The sequence below is a fragment of the Oncorhynchus gorbuscha genome, linkage group LG04 (genome assembly GCF_021184085.1).
Source record: "Oncorhynchus gorbuscha isolate QuinsamMale2020 ecotype Even-year linkage group LG04, OgorEven_v1.0, whole genome shotgun sequence".
Lineage (NCBI taxonomy): Eukaryota > Metazoa > Chordata > Actinopteri > Salmoniformes > Salmonidae > Oncorhynchus > Oncorhynchus gorbuscha.
Window position 1 is genome coordinate 40471751 of NC_060176.1, and position 18011 is coordinate 40489761.

Genomic DNA, 18011 nt, shown 5'->3' on the forward strand with positions numbered 1-18011 from the left:
ATTTAACTGTAAGGTTTAACTGTTGCATTCGGCACACGTGACAAATAAACTTTGATTTGATTTGCCTGCATGGCTTTAGCCAGGGCCCTTAGAGCAGATGACAGACAGCCAGTGGGGAGACTCCTCAGAGTGAGAGAAGAGGAGGGGGAGAGGAGGATGAGTGCCAGGCAGAGTTCGTCATCAGGACAAAAGCCAATTACTGTTTCTGAGCTCTCTGGGACCACAGCTCGCTGTTAGAACACAGGGAGCTTTTAGGAGAGTAAGCAAGAAAACATCCTTAAAATGGGAGAACAGCATTCAAACCATCTATATAGATAACCATTATAAACTAAATCTAGGATCATTTGCTTTCTTTGTGCAGGCTTGAGTCTGAGTGACATCATGAAATCACAGTAGTGAATGCAGAAATCTAAAGGGTGGGATCATGAAATGGAACCTAGGCCTAAATAAGAACAATGTAGGCTATCATATATTACAATAGACTGCAAAGATGCAGGTGCTTAAATGTTACTAAAGGAGGTGACAGGCCTCAGCATTAGTGAGGCCTGAACAGTAAGTTAATACTAAGGTAAATATACCATTGAAGCCAGAAGTGGTAATATGAACGGCAATCCAAAGAAGCCATAATGTGAAAACAATGGACGGAGTCATTCTGTTCTTCCAATGACAACAGGCACAGACGACACACTCCATTGACATGACTGTTCAGCAATTAAAGATTCATGGCCAGAGTAAGTGCTCTTTCTGTGAAATTAGGTCACGCGTCTCACACATGACAGGTTCTCTACTATTGATAGACAGACCTAGCTCTGGCGCCTCCACAACATCTTAGCATGTCTTTAGCAAGTAACAACAGCCACAGGCCTTCAATAACAATGCTAGACCTGATTGCTATTTTAATGGATTTCCTACCTGTATCTATGCAATTATGCTCCCAAACAAACAATGTAAATACTGGGGGGGGGAGGGTAACTTCTTCCCCAAGCTATTACACACAGCCTCAACTAACCTGTACCCCCACACATTGACTCAGTACCAGTAACCCTGTCTATAGCCTCATTGTTATTTTATTGTGTTACTTATTATTTTTTAACTTTAGCTTATTTAGTAAATAATTTCTTGAATCTTCTTAAAACTGCATTGTTGGTTAAGGGCTTGTATGTAAGCATTTCACGGTAAGGTTGTATGCAGCGCATGTGACAAATACTATTTTATTTTATATAGCCTAAGTCTGGGATAATCACTCGTTCAGTTGGCCTTAGTGGAACTGAACTACTGAGTAAAGTATGTCATTTCGGCAAATCACACGACTGAGGCGTAGCTTTGTGCTTGTAGTATGCTAGCGTGCAGGGGAAGGTGTTGTGGGAGATGATTGGTTGGTAGATTAAGCCGATAAGCCAATGCCTTTTTAGGACTGACGATACCAGTATCACAATATTTTTCCCATGGCAGAAAAGAAAACACAAAGCAGACCAAACTCTTTGGTCCTCTAAGACGGTTGTTTCCAAACTGTGGGGCTCGCAGGTTTTTCTTTTTAAAGGAACTTTAAACTTACGATTGAAAGTTGTAGTAGTAGAATGCACAAGGTGCAATTTATAAAATTGGGTCGTGCACCATCAGTTCCTCTTGTCATGTTAATCATTGCATACCTTAGAGAGCGATTTATAACTTGTCAGAAATGTCCAGGTCAACCAGACAATGTCAGCTAATGTTTTTTTTTTTTTTTATCCCAGAGAAATAGTCATTTGTGTGTCACTCATATCACATGAATGCACAGACAAAGTTATCTTTGCATCCTGGCTCTGTTTTGGCTAACAAAGGCCATGTCTGACACATTGATCCAGAAAACTATGTGCTTTTGTGCAGAAGTGTCAGGGAACGAGGTTAGGAATCTTGCAACCAACTAGAAATCCAGAAGTGTCATAATATTTAGGTTGTTTTGCTATGAAGTTTGACAAATGTACATGGGTCATTTAGCGGACGCTCTTAACCATTGCGACTTACAGGAGCAATTAAGGTTTAGTGACCTGCTCAAGAGCACAGACAGATTTTTCAACTAGACGGCTCTGGGATTCAAACGAGCAACCTTTCGGTTACTGGCCCAACGCTCTTAACCACTGGGCTACCTGCCGTCCACGAACTATTGCTTGCTCTAGTGGTTACCATGACCTCGCTCTAGTGGTTACCTTGCTCTAGTGGTTACCTTGCTCTAGTGGTTACCTTGCTCTAGTGGTTACCTTGCTCTAGTGGTTACCTTGCTCTAGTGGTTACCTTGCTCTAGTGGTTACCTTGCTCTAGTGGTTACCTTGCTCTAGTGGTTACCCACAACAACTCAGAGAACTTGGCCACCTGGAAAAGGCTAATAATAAAGGTCAACACTTGCTACAGTGGTCCCTAAGAGTAAGCCAGGCCTGGAGTGCCACCCCAATATCCATGCCCCCCTCTGGCCAGGCAGAGCCCAGACGTCGTGTCTGAAGGGATGAGTGGGTCGGCCTTGGGGTCAAAAAAGGGTTCGGTTGGAGTTAGCACTAGATCCAGGTAGCCAATTTTTTGTCAAAAATGTTCTTTACCTAAATAAAACATCATTACAACAAGCCAACAACCGTTGGCTATCTTCACAAGAGAGTGAGAAAGGCTAATGTCTTGTTCTGCATTTTCCATGACCTGATGACAGTCTGACAGTAGATTCTGTGGATTTATACATCAGATTCCTGTGAGTCCCATCTCACTGCTGCTAAGGGCCACTGCACAAAAACAGAATGGCAAAATCTGGTGAGTCAGTGGGGAGGCAGATCATTTGCCAAGTCATACTGTGGTGGTGGTGGGGGACGGCAGCCAGTTCAGCACACACACACACACACACACACACACACACACACACACACACACACACACACACACACACACATTTTGATGAATAACAGAGTAAATGTAGAATGGTTTCAGAATGGTTCATTCAGAATGGTTCCCACCATCTAGGTCTGTTCCAAGCGTGGCTCATTAATACTATCTTAACTGCTAACTGTTAGTCTGGGGTGTGGACGAACACACAGACACATTTCCTGTCCAAAAACATTTGGAACCAACTCTGCCAGCCTTGCAGATGAGGGATAAAGACAGCTGATCCTCACTTTCAATTCCAGGTTCAATGGACACTGGCTAGGGCAGTGTTGTTTTTCTGGTAATTAAAACCTCACGCCTCGATAACATTTTGGTTCATATAGAGTAAACATCCAGAAGTGCCTTAGTGAGAACAGTAAAAGAAAATTGTACTGAACAAAAATATAAAACACAACATGTAAAGTGTAGGTCCAATGTGTCATTCTTGGGGCGTCACTACAGACCCTGGTTTGATCCCGGGCTGTATCACAACCTGCCGTGATCGGGTGTCCCATAGGCCGGCGCACAACTGGCCCAGCATCACCCAGGTTAGGGAAGAGTTTGGCAGGGGTAGGCTGTTATTGTAAATAAGAATTTGTTCTTAACCAACTTGCCTAGTTTAAGGTTAAATAAAAAAAAACTCAAATAGAAGATTCCAGAAATGTTCCATTCACACAAGCTTATTTCTCTCAAATGTTGTGCACAAATTTGTTTACATCCCTGTTAGTGAGCATTTTTCCTTGCCAAGATAATCGAACCACCTAACCGGTGTGGCATATCAAGAAACTGATAAACAGCATGATCATTACACTGGTGCACCTTGTGCTAGGGACAATAAAAGGCCACTAAAATGTCCACATGTTGTCACACAATGCCAGAGGTGTCTCAAGTTGAGGGAGTTTGCAATTGGCATGCTGACTGCAGGAATGTCCACCAGAGCTGTTGCCAGATAATTTAATGTTCATTCCTCTACCATAAGCCGCTTTCAACGTTGTTTTAGAGAATTTGGCAGTAGGTCCAACCAGGAAAGTTGAATGCATATAGATACCATGACGAGATCCTGAGGCCCATTGTCGTGCCATTCATCTTCCGTTATCACCTCATGTTTCAGCATGATAATGCACGACCCCATGTCGCAACGATTTGTACACAATTCCTGGAAGCTGAGAATGGCCCAGATCTTCCATGGCCTGCATGCTCACCATACAAGTCACTTGTTGAGCATGTTTGGGATGCTCTGAATCTACATGTGACAGCGTGTTACAGTTCCCCCCAATATCTAAGCACAACCATTGAAGAGTTCAACATTCCACAATTGACAGCCTTATCAAATCTATGGGACAGAGATGTGTGGCGCTGCATGAGGCAACTAATGGTCACACCAGATTCTGATCCACGCCCCTACTTTATTTCCAGGTATATGGGACCAAGATATGCATATATGTATTCCCAGTCATGTGAAATCCATAGATTTGGGCCCAATTCATTTATTTCAATTGCCTGATGTCCTTATATGAACTGTAACTCAGACATTTGTGCTGTGTGTGACAGGAGACTATTTTGGAACTTTCCAATGCCTATGTTGTGAGCGTGTAATAACTTACCAATGCCATAGGCTTTGGCGAACAGCCACCGTAGGTTGGCGTCTATTTTTGCTCTGGCAGAGTCGTACAATTCCAAAGGTACAACCTCCACTGTCCCTTCGCCAGCTGAATCCATCTTTCTTCGGGTGCTGTGCCCGCCAGCACACAATTCCACATCCATCCTGTAAAACAGTCAAATGTACTTATAATCAAATTATAAAGCCCTTTTTACATCAAACATACTACATGTGATTTCATGGGTGTATTACGTTAACTAGCTAGTCAATGAAGAAATGTTCTTAGCTAGCTAACTGGTTACTGTAGCCTGCTAATTAACGTTAACCCTCTAACGCTAGCTTCCTAGCGTAGCTTCATTGGGCGCCCATCCTTGGACAGGTGGCTAACTAGCGAGCTGACAACTGGGTGGGCTGTTATGTTCAATCTGTGTCGTAAATTACATGTTTTACAAAATAGCTTTGCTAGCTAAGTTAGAAGGCACATTGGCCAACACAGACGCAAACGTTAGCTACCTATGAGGTTAAAAACAACAGCCTGCCTTGATAGTATCTACGCTAGGTTACAGCAACTAAGTGAATCAAGCGGACAATTCGCTAGCTGAATCAAACGATATGTTCAATATACCTTTAAAGCCGCGATGTGTCCTCAATCCACCCTTTAGATCCGACAGGATAATGGATTCAACATAAGGACGTTCTTATGCAATTGCTCGAGCAAAGCCCAAGCAGCACATAACAGCAGCGAGGTGAACGAACGGTCTCCTCCCCAGCAACAAAAAAACAAATTTGCGGCCTGAGAAATTTGCGGCCACCGCAACCCGAGGAGCGCTTACTTACTACCAATGCCAGATATAAATGTATGGCGGTTACGGAACACCGTATTTAATCATTCGGCGTTTTACCGTTTATCCCTTCTATATAATGTCTCATTTTAGGCCGAAGAATTTGACTTATTCGCAATAAGAACCTTGTCTACCTCCGTGTCTGCGCTTTCCCTTACAAATCTTAATAGTCAGACGGTTAGCAATACATACATAGCTAGGTAACCAGTAATCACTACGCCTGCGTGGATGCTGAAACTAACACGCAGCCGAGATTCAAAGTAACCATTCATTCAGTGACAAAGAAGGGCGTATGAAGGTAGATATGAAACAATGTTACATTGTATGTTTTTTTGCAAAAAAAGTATCAGGAACGACCCAGCCCATGTGTATGCAATACGGTCTGTATATGGTGTGTATGCCCATACCAACAACTTTTGTTATGTTCTGAAATTAGTCCATGGAAATTTAATGAAACAGTGTAATATAAACTGCATTCGTTAATAAGTACTTTATATGGCCCTTCAACGTTGTTTTAGAGAATTTGGCAGTAGGTCCAACCAGGAAAGTTGAATGCATATAGATACCATGACGAGATCCTGAGGCCCATTGTCGTGCCATTGTCGTGCCATCCCCATATAAATTAAACGATGAAAAATCCTGGAAGGAGGAGAGATGACGAGAAACTAGAGGTCGACCGATTAATCGGAATGGCTGATTAATTAGGGCCGATTTCAAGTTTACATGACAATCTGTAATCTGCATTTTTGGACACCGATCATGGCCAATAACATTGCGCTCCACGAGGAGACTGCATGGCGGGCCAACAACCTGTTATGCGAGTGCAGCAAGGAGCCAAAGTAAGGTAGGGTGACAAGACGTCCCCGTTTCCCGGGGACAGTCCCCGTTTTTGGTGGCCTGTCCCCGGCTGGAGCTGTCCCCGGCAATGTCCCTGTTTTTAACTGTGCGTTAAAAACAGACTGCAAATTGAAATATTTTACTGGGCAGCAGAACCTACGGGTTGAGGTCTCAATCGCGTTGTGCTTGTTTAGGCCGGGGGGGGGGGGGCTGCTTGCTATAGCAGTTTCATTCACTCTTCTTCTACTAACTACTTGCTCGCGATAGTTTTAGAGAAAACTGCTGTGGAAAACTCAAAACTGCTGTGGAAAACTCGGCCAGAAGTCTTTTCAAGCCAGGTAAGTTACACTCGTTTAAGATACTAGCTAGTGATGTTATAATGTCACAATTTATTATATGGATATATGATCTGCTCTATAATGTTTTAAATATGTTATGCTAACTTACGTTAGCTATGTAGACTAAGTTAGCTAGCTAGGTTAGCTAGCTACTGTTATGGTAGCGAGGTTAAAAAACGTTCACATGTAAACATGCAGTGGACGGCTATTTTGAAAATATGATTATATTAAATGAATGCACAATTTATTCAGATAAAAATGTTGTAGATTACAATTTTAATGGTTTGGCATTATAATAAGTCATTTGGAAAATATATTTAGACATGTTCATGGATAGCATTAGCAGTGGAGAGGAAGAAGAGGAGGAAGACTGCATAGAAAGAAGTGAAGAAGCCAGGAGGAAAGGTGAAGATATGGTTACAGAGCCCGCCAATTTATTATTCCAAACAATGTTTTTGAGATAAAATACAAACATGAGGCAAGCAATGGGAATCTGTTAAAATACTTTGGTTATCTAATGGTATGCTATTCATTAATACAGATTGGAGAGGAAGGAGAAGGAAAAATGAAGGGAGTAAAAAGAGTGAAGCAAGGAGAGTGTAGAAGAGTGCGGTGGAAAGGTGAAGAGAAGGAAAGGAACATGAGTGAAGAAAAGAGGAGTAAGATTGGAGGAGAAGAAAAAGTTAAGAGAGTATTTAAGAGTGGCACAAGGAGAGTGAAGAAGAGCAGACAGAGGAGATACAATGACTCTTACCAAGAAACGGAAATGCACTTTTTATGATAAACATGATGAGAGATTTTCCATTTAATATGCTCAGGTCAAGACGATAGAATGGTTCACTGCAACCTTTGTAAATCCTCTCTTTCAATTGGCAGCCAGAGAAGAACGGCAGTGGTAGAACATCAGCAGACGAAAAAGCATAAAGCCTCTCTGATTGCCGTGTTGGTATGTCCTCTGTCACCACATTCTTCAAGAAGGTAGAGCCTTCCCAAGAAGAATATGGTTTAGCTGTGCAGGAGGGTGTCTTTGCATACCACAATATGCGACACAATCATAGTTACAGATCTATGGACTGCACAGCACAACTGACACGGAAGCTTTATGAGCCAAAGTTTGCATATGCTATGACAAAATGTGACGCAATAGTGAGTAACATGTTACGTGTTAGTATCATGGGCAACTACTTTGGTAACACAGGACGTACACCAGGTTGAATTTGTGTCCCTGTCCATTGATGCATCCAATCATGGACATGTAAAGCTGCTGCCAATAGTAGTCAGATATTGTAAGATATATGATGGTCTGGATTTGACCATATTAATGACCTAAGGCTCATATTTATGTGTATTATTATATTATAATGAAGTCTATGATTGATAGAGCAGTCTGACTGAGCGGTGGTAGGCAGCAGGCTCGAAAGCATTCATTCAAACAGCACTTTACTGCGTTTGCCAGCAGCTCTTCGCAATGCTTCAAGCATTGCGCTGTTTATGACTTCAAGCCTATCAACTCCCGAGATAAGGCTGGCAATACTAAAGTACCTATTAGAACATCCAAAAGTCAAAGGTATATAAAATACAAATGTTATGGAGAGAAATAGTCCTATAATAACTACAACCTAAAACTTCTTACCTGGGAATATTGAAGACTCATGTTAAAAGGAACCACCAGCCTTCATATGTTCTCATGTTCTGAGCAAGGAACTTAAACGTTAGCTTTTTTACATGGCACATATTGCACTTTTACTTTGTTTTTGCAAATTGAACATGTTTCATTATTTATTTGAGACTAAATTGATTTTATTGATGTATTATATTAGGTTAAAATAAACGTGTTCATTGTTCATTCAGTATTGTTGTAATTGTCATTATTACAAATATATATATAAAAATCGTCCGATTAATCGGTATTGTTTTTTTTTGTTCCTCCAATAATCATTATCGGTATCAGCGTTGAAAAATCAGAATACACAGAATAATCAGAATCCCCTCAGTTTTGATCCATAGACATTCCGTTCGATCATGTACAACATTTGTAATTGGTAGTTTCACATGATAAAACGCTAAATGTTAGCTTTTACCATTTGATAGCCTAAACCTGGCACACTTATCCCTACATTCTAACAACACCTTGAACATGTATTATTTCCTGTAACAAATTCTGCATCAGCCAATAGGCCTTCTCCAAGTCGCTATTCACAATTTCCCCACAGTGAGGGAAAAACTCAGGGATTTTCGTTAGACCACCGTTGACAATTTCAATTGGCTGGTGCACATTTTGAGATAAAAAAAAAATTAAAGCTGTACTTTTGGGGAGACACGACCAAATTCACATAGAAATGACAGTTACAGATCTGTCATTCCAAAGTGGGTCGCGAGGTATTAGAGTATCGACCCTGCATGCTTTTGCGGCACAGTCGATAGCGCGCCGGACCTCGGACTCGAAGGTCTAGGGTTCGAGATCTGCTCCCTGCTGTTTCATTACAGTATACTTAATTAATGAATTACTGGGATTGATTTGGCCAAGTGCAACTGCGCTCTCTGTTCAGTGCACTCTCTGATTAGCAGCGGTCTCTGCTCGGTTTGGCAGCTGTGCGACTGTACTGGGAGAGGGAGATGCCCGTGTGCTTCGCGGTTTACCAGATTTTTTTCCTGCAGTTTTCTTGAACGTCACTCCGCGACACACGCTGCAGCGCTGTTGTTCAGCAGCAGATGATGCGCTGTCACTGACTAGTCATTCCCACTCACCGCTGTCATCAAATGGACTCATGCTAGCCACATCGTCATGAAACGCAAATACGCCGATGAGTTTCTCTCTCTTTCATACAAACTTTGAGAAATAATGAGGAGCGCCCACAATGTGTTTGGTGCGATGAAGTGCTTAGTAATGAGTCTCAAAACGAACAAATTAATATGATACATCATCCACAGCATGACGGTAAACCCAGGGAGTTCTTACTAAACAGGGCAGAATGCTTTAGGAAACAGTGCCTCGACAGCGGAGAGGCGTTGTTGTCATTTTATAACAGGTGAAATAAGTGAGTACTATCTCGTAGATTTGAGTTTCTCTTTCAAACAGTTCCCTGCCCTTGTACACAGCTAATAGCTAGCGTTAGCCAAAGCAAGCGAGCTAGCGACACTAATAACAGTGCAGATGAAGATGAAAGAATGATCAGGCCTACTGTGCATTTTACTGTATAAATTATTGTTGAAAACAAGTCTAGGTTGGAACTGTTGCTGTTAAAATACAAGTAATAATTTGATTGTGAACTGGAATAAACTGATTGAAGCTAGATGCTTTTTTGAGGCAAACACTCACACAGTTCTGGGTTGCTAATCTCCAAGAAGCTGTCTCCTGCCTGACTGAGAAAGCAGTATATGTTCTGATCCAGTTTGGCACCACGTACAGTTGAAGTCGGAAGTGACATACACTTTAACCAAATACATTTAAACTCAGTTTTTCACAGTTCCTGACATTTAATCCTAGTAAAAATTCCATGTCTTAGGTCAGTTACAATCACCACTTTATTTTAAGAATGTGAAATGTCAGAATAATAGTAGAGTGATTTATTTCAGCTTTTATTTCTTTCATCACATTCCCAGTGGGTCAGAAGTTTACATACACTCAATTAGTATTTGGTAGCATTGCCTTTAAATTGTTTGTTTAACTTGGGACAAACATTTTGGGGAGCCTTCCACCAGTTTCCCACAATAAGTTGGCTGATTTTTGTCCCATTCCTCCTGACAGAGCTGGTGTAACTGAGTCTGGTTTGTAGGCCTCCTTGCTCGCACATGCTTTTTCCAGTTTTGCCCACACTTTTTCTATAGGATTGAGGTCAGGGCTTTGTGATGGCCACTCCAATACCTTGACTCTGTTGTCCTTAAGCCATTTTGCAACAACTTTGGAACTATGCTTAGGGTCATTGTCGATTTTGAAGACCCATTTGTAACCAAGCTTTCACTTCCAGATTGATGTCTTGAGATGTTGCTTCAATATATCCACATAATTTTCCTCATGATGCCATGTATTTTGTGAAGTGCACCAGTCCCTCCTGCAGCAAAGCACCCCCACAACATGTTGTTGCCACCCCCGTTCTTCACAATTGGGATGGTGTTTTTCGGCTTGCAGGCCTGCAAGCCTATTTTCCTGGTCCTTATGGCCAAACAGTTCTATTTTTATTTCCTCAGCTCAGAGGACATTTCTCCAAAAAGTATGATCTTTGTCCCCATGTGCAGTTGCAAACCGTAGTCTGGCTTTTTTTTATGGCGGTTTTGGAGCAGTGGCTTCCTCCTTGCTGAGCGGCCTTTCAGGTTATGTCGATTATAGGACTTGTTTTACTGTGGATATACAGTGGGGCAAAAAAGTATTTAGTCAGCCACCAATTGTGCAAGTTCTCCCACTTAAAAAGATGAGAGGCCTGTCATTTTCATCATAGGTACACTTCAACTATGACAGACAAAATGAGAAGAAAAAAAATCCAGAAAATCACATTGTAGGATTTTTTATGAATTTATTTGCAAATTATGGTGGAAAATAAGTATTTGGTCACCTACAAACAAGCAAGATGTCTGGCTCTCACAGACCTGTAACTTCTTCTTTAAGAGGCTCCTCTGTCCTCCACTCGTTACCTGTATTAATGGCACCTGTTTGAACTTGTTATCAGTATAAAAGACACCTGTCCACAACATCAAACAGCCACACTCCAAACTCTACTATGGCCAAGAACAAAGAGCTGTCAAAGGACACCAGAAACAAAATTGTAGACCTGCACCAGGCTGGGAAGACTGAATCTGCAATAGGTAAGCAGCTTGGTTTGAAGAAATCAACTGTGGGAGCAATTATTAGGAAATGGAAGACATACAAGACCACTGATAATCTCCCTCGATCTGGGGATCCACGCAAGATCTCACCCCGTGGGGTCAAAATAATCACAAGAACGGTGAGCAAAAATCCCAGAACCACACAGGGGGACCTAGTGAATGACCTGCAGAGAGCTGGGACCAAAGTACCAAAGCCTACCATCAGTAACACACTACGTCGCCAGGGACTCAAATCCTGCAGTGCCAGACGTGTCCCCCTGCTTAAGCCAGTACATGTCCAGGCCTGTCTGAAGTTTGCTAGAGAGCATTTGGATGATCCAGAAGAAGATTGGGAGAATGTCATATGGTCAGATGAAACCAAAATATAACTTTTTGGTAAAAATTCAACTCGTCGTGCTTGGAGGACAAAGAATGCAGAGTTGCATCCAAAGAACACCATACCTACTGTGAAGCATGGGGTTGGAAACATCATGCTTTGGGGCTGTTTTTCCGCAAAGGGACCAGGATGACTGATCCGTGTAAAGGAAAGAATGAATGGGGCTATGTATCGTGAGATTTTGAGTGAAAACCTCCTTCCATCAGCAAGGGCATTGAAGATGAAACGTGGTTGGGTCTTTCAGCATGGCAATGATCCCAAACACACTGCCCGGGCAACGAAGGAGTGGCTTCGTAAGAAGCATTTCAAGGTCCTGGAGTGACCAAGCCAGTCTCCAGATCTCAACCCCATAGAAAATCTTTGGAGGGAGTTGAAAGTCCGTGTTGCCCAGCAACAGCCTCAAAACATCCCTGCTCTAGAGGAGATCTACATGGAGGAATGGGCAAAAATAACAGCAACAGTGTGTGAAAACCTTGTGAAGACTTACGGAAAACGTTTGACCTCTGTCATTGCCAACAAAGGGTATATAACAAAGTATTGAGATAAACTTTTGTTATTGACCAAATACTTATTTTCCACCATAATATGCAAATAAATTCATTAAAAATCCTCCAATTTGATTTTCTGGATTTTTTCCCTCATTTCGTCTGTCATAGTTGAGGTGTACCTACAGGCCTCTCTCATCTTTTTAAGTGGGAGAACTTGCACAATTGGTGGCTGACTAAATACTTTTTTGCCCCACTGTAGATACTTGTGTACCTGTTTCCTCCAGCATCTTCACAAGATCCTTCCTTTGCTGTTCTGGGATTGATTTGCACTTTTCGCACCAAAGTACGTTCATCTCTAGGAGACAGAACGCGTCTCCTTTCTGAGCAGTATGACAGCTGCGTGGTCCCATGGTGTTTATACTTGCGTACTATTGATTGTACAGATGAACATGGTACCTTCAGGTGTTTGGAAATTGCTCCCAAGAATGAACCAGACTTGTGGAGGTCTACAATTATTTTCTGAGTTCTTGCTGATTTCTTTTGATTTTCCTATGATGTCAATCAAAGAGGCACTGAGTTTGAAGGTAGGCCTTGAAATACATCCACAGGTACACCTCCAATGATGTCAATTAGCCTATTAGAAGCTTCTAAAGCCATGACATAATTTTCTGGAATTTTCCAAGCTGATTAAAGGCACAGTCAACTTAGTGTTTGTAAACTTTTGACCCACTGGAATTGTGATACAGTGAATTATTAGTGAAATAATCTGTCTGTAAACAATTGTTGGAAAAATTACCTGTGTCATGCACAAAGTAGATGTCCTAACCAACTTGCCAAACCTATAGTTTGTTAACAAGACATTTGTGGAGTGGTTGAAACACTTAGGTTGGAATCATTAAAACGTTTATGTAAACGTCTGACTTCAACTGTACCTATGTGTACAGAAACAGTCTCAATGCTGTGCATGACCTGCATTGTCAAATACTGAGCCGAGAATAGACATGCCTGTTGAAAACTTCAACCAGCCATACACCTCTCATTATGACTGTGTGGGTGTGTGTTTTCTGGTTCACATCTGTGTGATGTGATCAATCAGTTTATTCCAGTTCTGAATAAAAAATATGAATTGTATTTTAACAGCAAGAGTTCCAACCTAGACTTTCTTTCAACAATTTCTACAGTAACATGTACAGTAGGCCTGCTCATTTTTCAACTACTGTTACTTTGGGTTGCACTATCAAAAAGCCTGTCAGTGTGTTTTGTTATACATCTATGTGATGTGATCAGTCAGTTTATTCCAGTTCAGAATTAACAGAATTATGATTTATTGTATTTTAACAGCAACAGTTCCAACCTAGACTGATGTTTATTTTACTAGGCGAGTCAGTTAAGAACAATTTCTTATTTTCAATGATGGCCTAGGAACAGAGGGGCAGAACGACAGATTTTTACCTTGTCAGCTCGGGGATTCGATCTTGCAACCTTTCGGATACCAGTCCAATGCTCTAACCACGAGGCTTCCTGCCACCCCATATGTAAGAGTGTTTTTATTGGGGGAAAATAAGCATGAATATATATTTATAAGGGTATTTCATTTAATTGTTATTTGTTTTTGTCTATATTGCATTTGTTTTAGACATAATGGCAATGAAATGTATCGATATTTACGTAATATAGTTGCATATTTTCCAAAGCTTGGGTCCCAGGAAAAGTTTAAAACCCTTGTGTTGTCTTAAGGGTAGAAAAATGACCCACCACTATGTTTAACAGCAGAGAAAAACCCCTAAATTATATTTTTTCAACATGAAATTGGATGACTTTTCCTAGAGTGACCCCAACATTAGAAAAAATGAAACATCGCCTTTGTTCATACAGTGCCTTGCGAAAGTATTCGGCCCCCTTGAACTTTGTGACCTTTTGCCACATTTCCGGCTTCAAACATAAAGATATAAAATTGTATTTTTTTGTGAAGAATGAACAACAAGTGGGACATAATCATGAAGTGGAACGACATTTATTGGATATTTCAAACTTTTTTAACAAATTAAAAACTGAAAAATTGGGCGTGCAAAATTATTCAGCCCCTTTACTTTCAGTGCAGCAAACTCTCTCCAGAAGTTCAGTGAGGATCTCTGAATGATCCAATGTTGACCTAAATGACTAATGATGATAAATACAATCCATCTGTGTGTAATCAAGTCTCCGTATAAATGCACCGGCACTGTGATAGTCTCAGAGGTCCGTTAAAAGCGCAGAGAGCATCATGAAGAACAAGGAACACAAGGACGACCCCAGGGCCCACAAGACATGTAGTTAGTTGCCCATGCCCAGGACATCTCCAAAACATTGTACATGTTCATCACACCAGCCATCGAAAAAATACTGGAGATGACAAATTTGGAGGGTTTCTGTAAATATGGAGACAACTGGAAAAGGATTGATGAGATTGACCTGCGTGCCTACATAAGGCTGCTAATCTTAGCGGGTGTATATATAGGTCCCGAGGCTAGGCTACATTTAGTCTCTGGGATGCAGAGTGTGGAAGGGCGATTTTCCATGCCACAATGCCACTCAAAGTCTTCAACACTTCCTCAAGAATGCTATGTTTTGATAACCGTGAGTCAAGACCTGCAAAACATGTAAGAGACAAACTGGCGGCCATAAGAGAGGTCTGGGAGGAGTGGTTGGAGCGTCTGCCATACCTCTATAACCCTGGGCCTGAAGTAACAGTGGATGAGCAACTGGTTCCATTCAGAGGTACATTTCTATTTACATATCTGTAATGTAAGTGATTTTTCACTGTTCATTTGATTATGTATTGCTGTAATATCATTGATTTATGTGATCGTTTTCTGTGACACTGATACTAATTACTGATAGTAATCTCTTTTGTCAAAAGGTTGCTGTCCTTTCCGGCAGTATATGCCCAGCAAGCCAGCAAAGTATGGCATCAAGATATGGGTGGCCTGTGACACACAATCCAGCTATGCTTGGAAGATGCAAGTCTACACAGGGAAGCCGACCGGTGGAGGCCTGGAGAAGAACCAGATGACAGTCCTGGGCTGTGCTTGACGTGACAGATGGATTTAGGGGCACAATGTCACGTGTGACAAGTTCTTCACCTCTTATTAACTCAGCCAGCAGCTCCTGAAGAGGAAGATCACCATGGTTGGCACAGTTAGAAAGAACAAGCCTGAGTTCCCCCCCGTGCAATCCTCGCAACAAGGGGGAGAGAGGCCTTCTCATCAAAGTGTGCCTTCACCACCACTATAGTTTCTTACCTCCCAAAGAGGAACAAGAATGTGGTCCTCCTGAGCACACTGCACAAAACGGCTGAGACCAGTGATCGTGAGGACATGAAGCCAGCTGTCATCCTGGACTTACAACCACAACAAAGGACGCGTAGGACAACCTGGACAAGGTGATTGGAACTTACAGCTGCAGGAGGATGACTGCCTCATACAATGCCTTCGTGATATGGAACAAGATCAACCCTACCTGGATGCCTGATAAGCGGAACAAGAGGAGGGTGTTCCTGGAGCAGCTGGGAAAGGCACTTGAAACCCCACACATTCAAAGAAGGGAGCGCCTCCCCCACACAGCAGCCTCTGCAGCGCTTGTGAAAGCTGTTCAGGGGGGCTGAATCTTGTCCTGATTCACCTGAGGCTGCAGCTGGGGCAGGCAGGAGGAGGAGATGCCAATTCTGCCCCCAAAGAAGTACTGTAAAAACAAATACGATGTGCTGCACATGTGAGAAATACATCTGCAAAGTCCATGTACACACACTTGCATACTGTCCTACATGTGCTAATTAAAGCTAATTGGATGTTCTTCATGTTTTTGTTTTGTATATATTATCTTATTTAATTCTTATTTATTGTTGTTGTTTATACACCTTTTGGGTGGAGGCAATGGTTAAAAAATGGGAGAAGACTAGTAATTTGTAGTTGAATTCCTCATTGTACAGTATATAAGAATATATCACGATGTTGCCAAACAGGTTCAAGACTGTTGTTTCCCTTCAATAAAATGCATTCAAAACTACTTTCTGCACATTTCTGCTACTTTCTTAGGCTATACAAGTGTTATTTCTTGCTAAGAATGTGTGTTTACACCTATGTAGTACCTTTAGCAATAATAATAATAATAATAAAAATGTTCTTTATTAAAGAAAACAATTGTGACAGGTGTGTTGTAATAAAAACAACTGGTGTCCACTGATTAAATGCAGTCTTCTGCATTGTGAAGAGGGAAAACCCAGATATTCAAAGTTTGTGATGAATACCGGTTGTTTGTTCATGCAAAATAGATTTGGGGTTTACAATTCAATTAAGCTGCTTTATTTTAGGGGTTTAGTGAAGGCGGGTAATTTTTTACCCTTACGACAGGAGTATACAGAATGTTAAGACTACACAAGGGTTAAGAACCCCTGCTCTTCATGGTCAATCAGCAGTCTGAAGTGACCATACCTCATTTACTACAATGTAGCCTTCGAAGACATCCGGGCTTTCATACTTCTTGCGCTTAGCTGAGCTGAGCAGAGCTATTGTGAAGGAAGTTGTCAAGGACGTGAATTTGTGTTTATACAGGATGTACTGCCCTCACCTACCATAAACCAATCATATCAGTGCGGAACAATGCAGAGGCCTCCACATTGTTACAACATTTGAAAGGTGCACAGTAATGCAGTAAGCAGCTTGGCCGCTGCATGCCTCCAGAGGCACTGTGATTGCGTCACACCCTCCATACCAAGTCTCCGACAACATTTTCTGATCAAGCATAAATTGACTTTAGTTTAGTTTTTGAGTCTTTTAATGCCGGTTTTGTACACAAGCTGAAAATACAAATCTTTTTGGTTATTGAAAGTATATTTCACAGCGGTTTAGATGGTACAATGATTCTCTACACTGCTTATACACAACTTATTTTGTCAGTTAAACTGTAAAATTTTAGAAACCAGGAAATGGCGAAGCGATTTTTAAATGTTTTCTAACGTTGGCAAGTATGGACCCAGTGTGTTTCTATGGCCCATTCAACCCAATGCATTGCACTGTTTATGAAATACATATTGGCCTACAGAAAAAAGTTAAGGGGAGACTGGAAGTAGTGACGTATAATCTGAATTGTAATGTGTTTCCCATGAAAGGCTGATCCTTCTGTGGCCAAAATGGGATGCCTCAGTAAGGCAATATTTATACTGAACAAAAATATAAAACACAACATGTAAAGTGTTGGTCCCATGTTTCATGAGCTGAAATCAAAAATCACAAACATGTTCTATGTTTACATCCCTGTTAGTGAGCATTTCTCTTTTGCCAAGAGAATCCATCTACCTGACAGGTGTAGCATATCAAGAAGCTGATTAAACAGCATGATCATTGCACAGGTGCACCTTGTGCTGGGGACAATAAAAAGCCACTCTAAAATGTGCAGTTTTATTACACAGATGTCTCAAGTTTTGAGGGAGCGTGCAATTGACATGCTGACTGCAGGAATGTCCACCAGAGCTGTTCCCATCTAATTAAATGTTAATTTCTCTACCAAAAAGCCTCATCCAATGTTGTTTGAGAATTTGGCAGTATGTTCAACCGGGCTCACAACCGCTGACCATGTGTAACCACGCCAGCTCAGGACCTCCACATCCGGCTTCTTCACCTGCAGGATCGTCTGAGACCAGTCACCCAGACAGCTGATGAAATTGTGGGTTTGCATAGCCAAATAATTTCTGCACAAACTGTCAGAAAACGTCTCAGGGAAGCTCATCTGCGTGCTCATCATCCTCACCAAGTTCTTTACCTGACTACAATTCGGCATTGTAAAATGACTTCA

The 18011-nt window shown here is 41.6% G+C and overlaps 2 protein-coding genes and 1 long non-coding RNA gene across 3 annotated transcripts in view; 2 read left to right on the plus strand and 1 right to left on the minus strand.

Annotated features, from left to right (window-relative positions):
- Positions 1-5540, minus strand: part of camsap1b (calmodulin regulated spectrin-associated protein 1b) — a 38969-nt gene extending 33429 nt beyond the window's left edge. Inside the window, 2 exon segments of the mRNA XM_046346771.1 lie at positions 4485-4645; positions 5106-5540. Of these exon segments, the coding sequence (XP_046202727.1) occupies positions 4485-4644 (160 nt within the window). The 5' untranslated portion in view covers position 4645; positions 5106-5540.
- A 730-nt stretch (positions 5541-6270) lies between these two features.
- On the plus strand, positions 6271-7912 carry LOC124033216. Its single transcript, XR_006838340.1, has 3 exons — positions 6271-6497; positions 6819-6902; positions 7039-7912. It is a non-coding gene; the product is annotated as an uncharacterized LOC124033216 (long non-coding RNA).
- A 6563-nt stretch (positions 7913-14475) lies between these two features.
- Positions 14476-15578, plus strand: LOC124033217 (piggyBac transposable element-derived protein 4-like). Its single transcript, XM_046345179.1, has 2 exons — positions 14476-14939; positions 15082-15578. The coding sequence occupies exons 1-2, from the start codon at positions 14747-14749 to the stop codon at positions 15252-15254; spliced, it is 366 nt and encodes a 121-aa protein (XP_046201135.1). The 5' UTR covers positions 14476-14746; the 3' UTR covers positions 15255-15578.
- Positions 15579-18011: the final 2433 nt, after the last annotated feature.

Coding starts and splice junctions, on each gene's coding strand:
- LOC124033217 (XM_046345179.1), top strand. CDS start 14,747: ATGCCACTCAAAGTCTTCAACACTTCCTCAAGAATGCTATGTTTTGAT. Junction 14,940..15,081: donor GCAACTGGTTCCATTCAGAG/GTACATTTCTAT, acceptor TTTTGTCAAAAG/GTTGCTGTCCTTTCCGGCAG.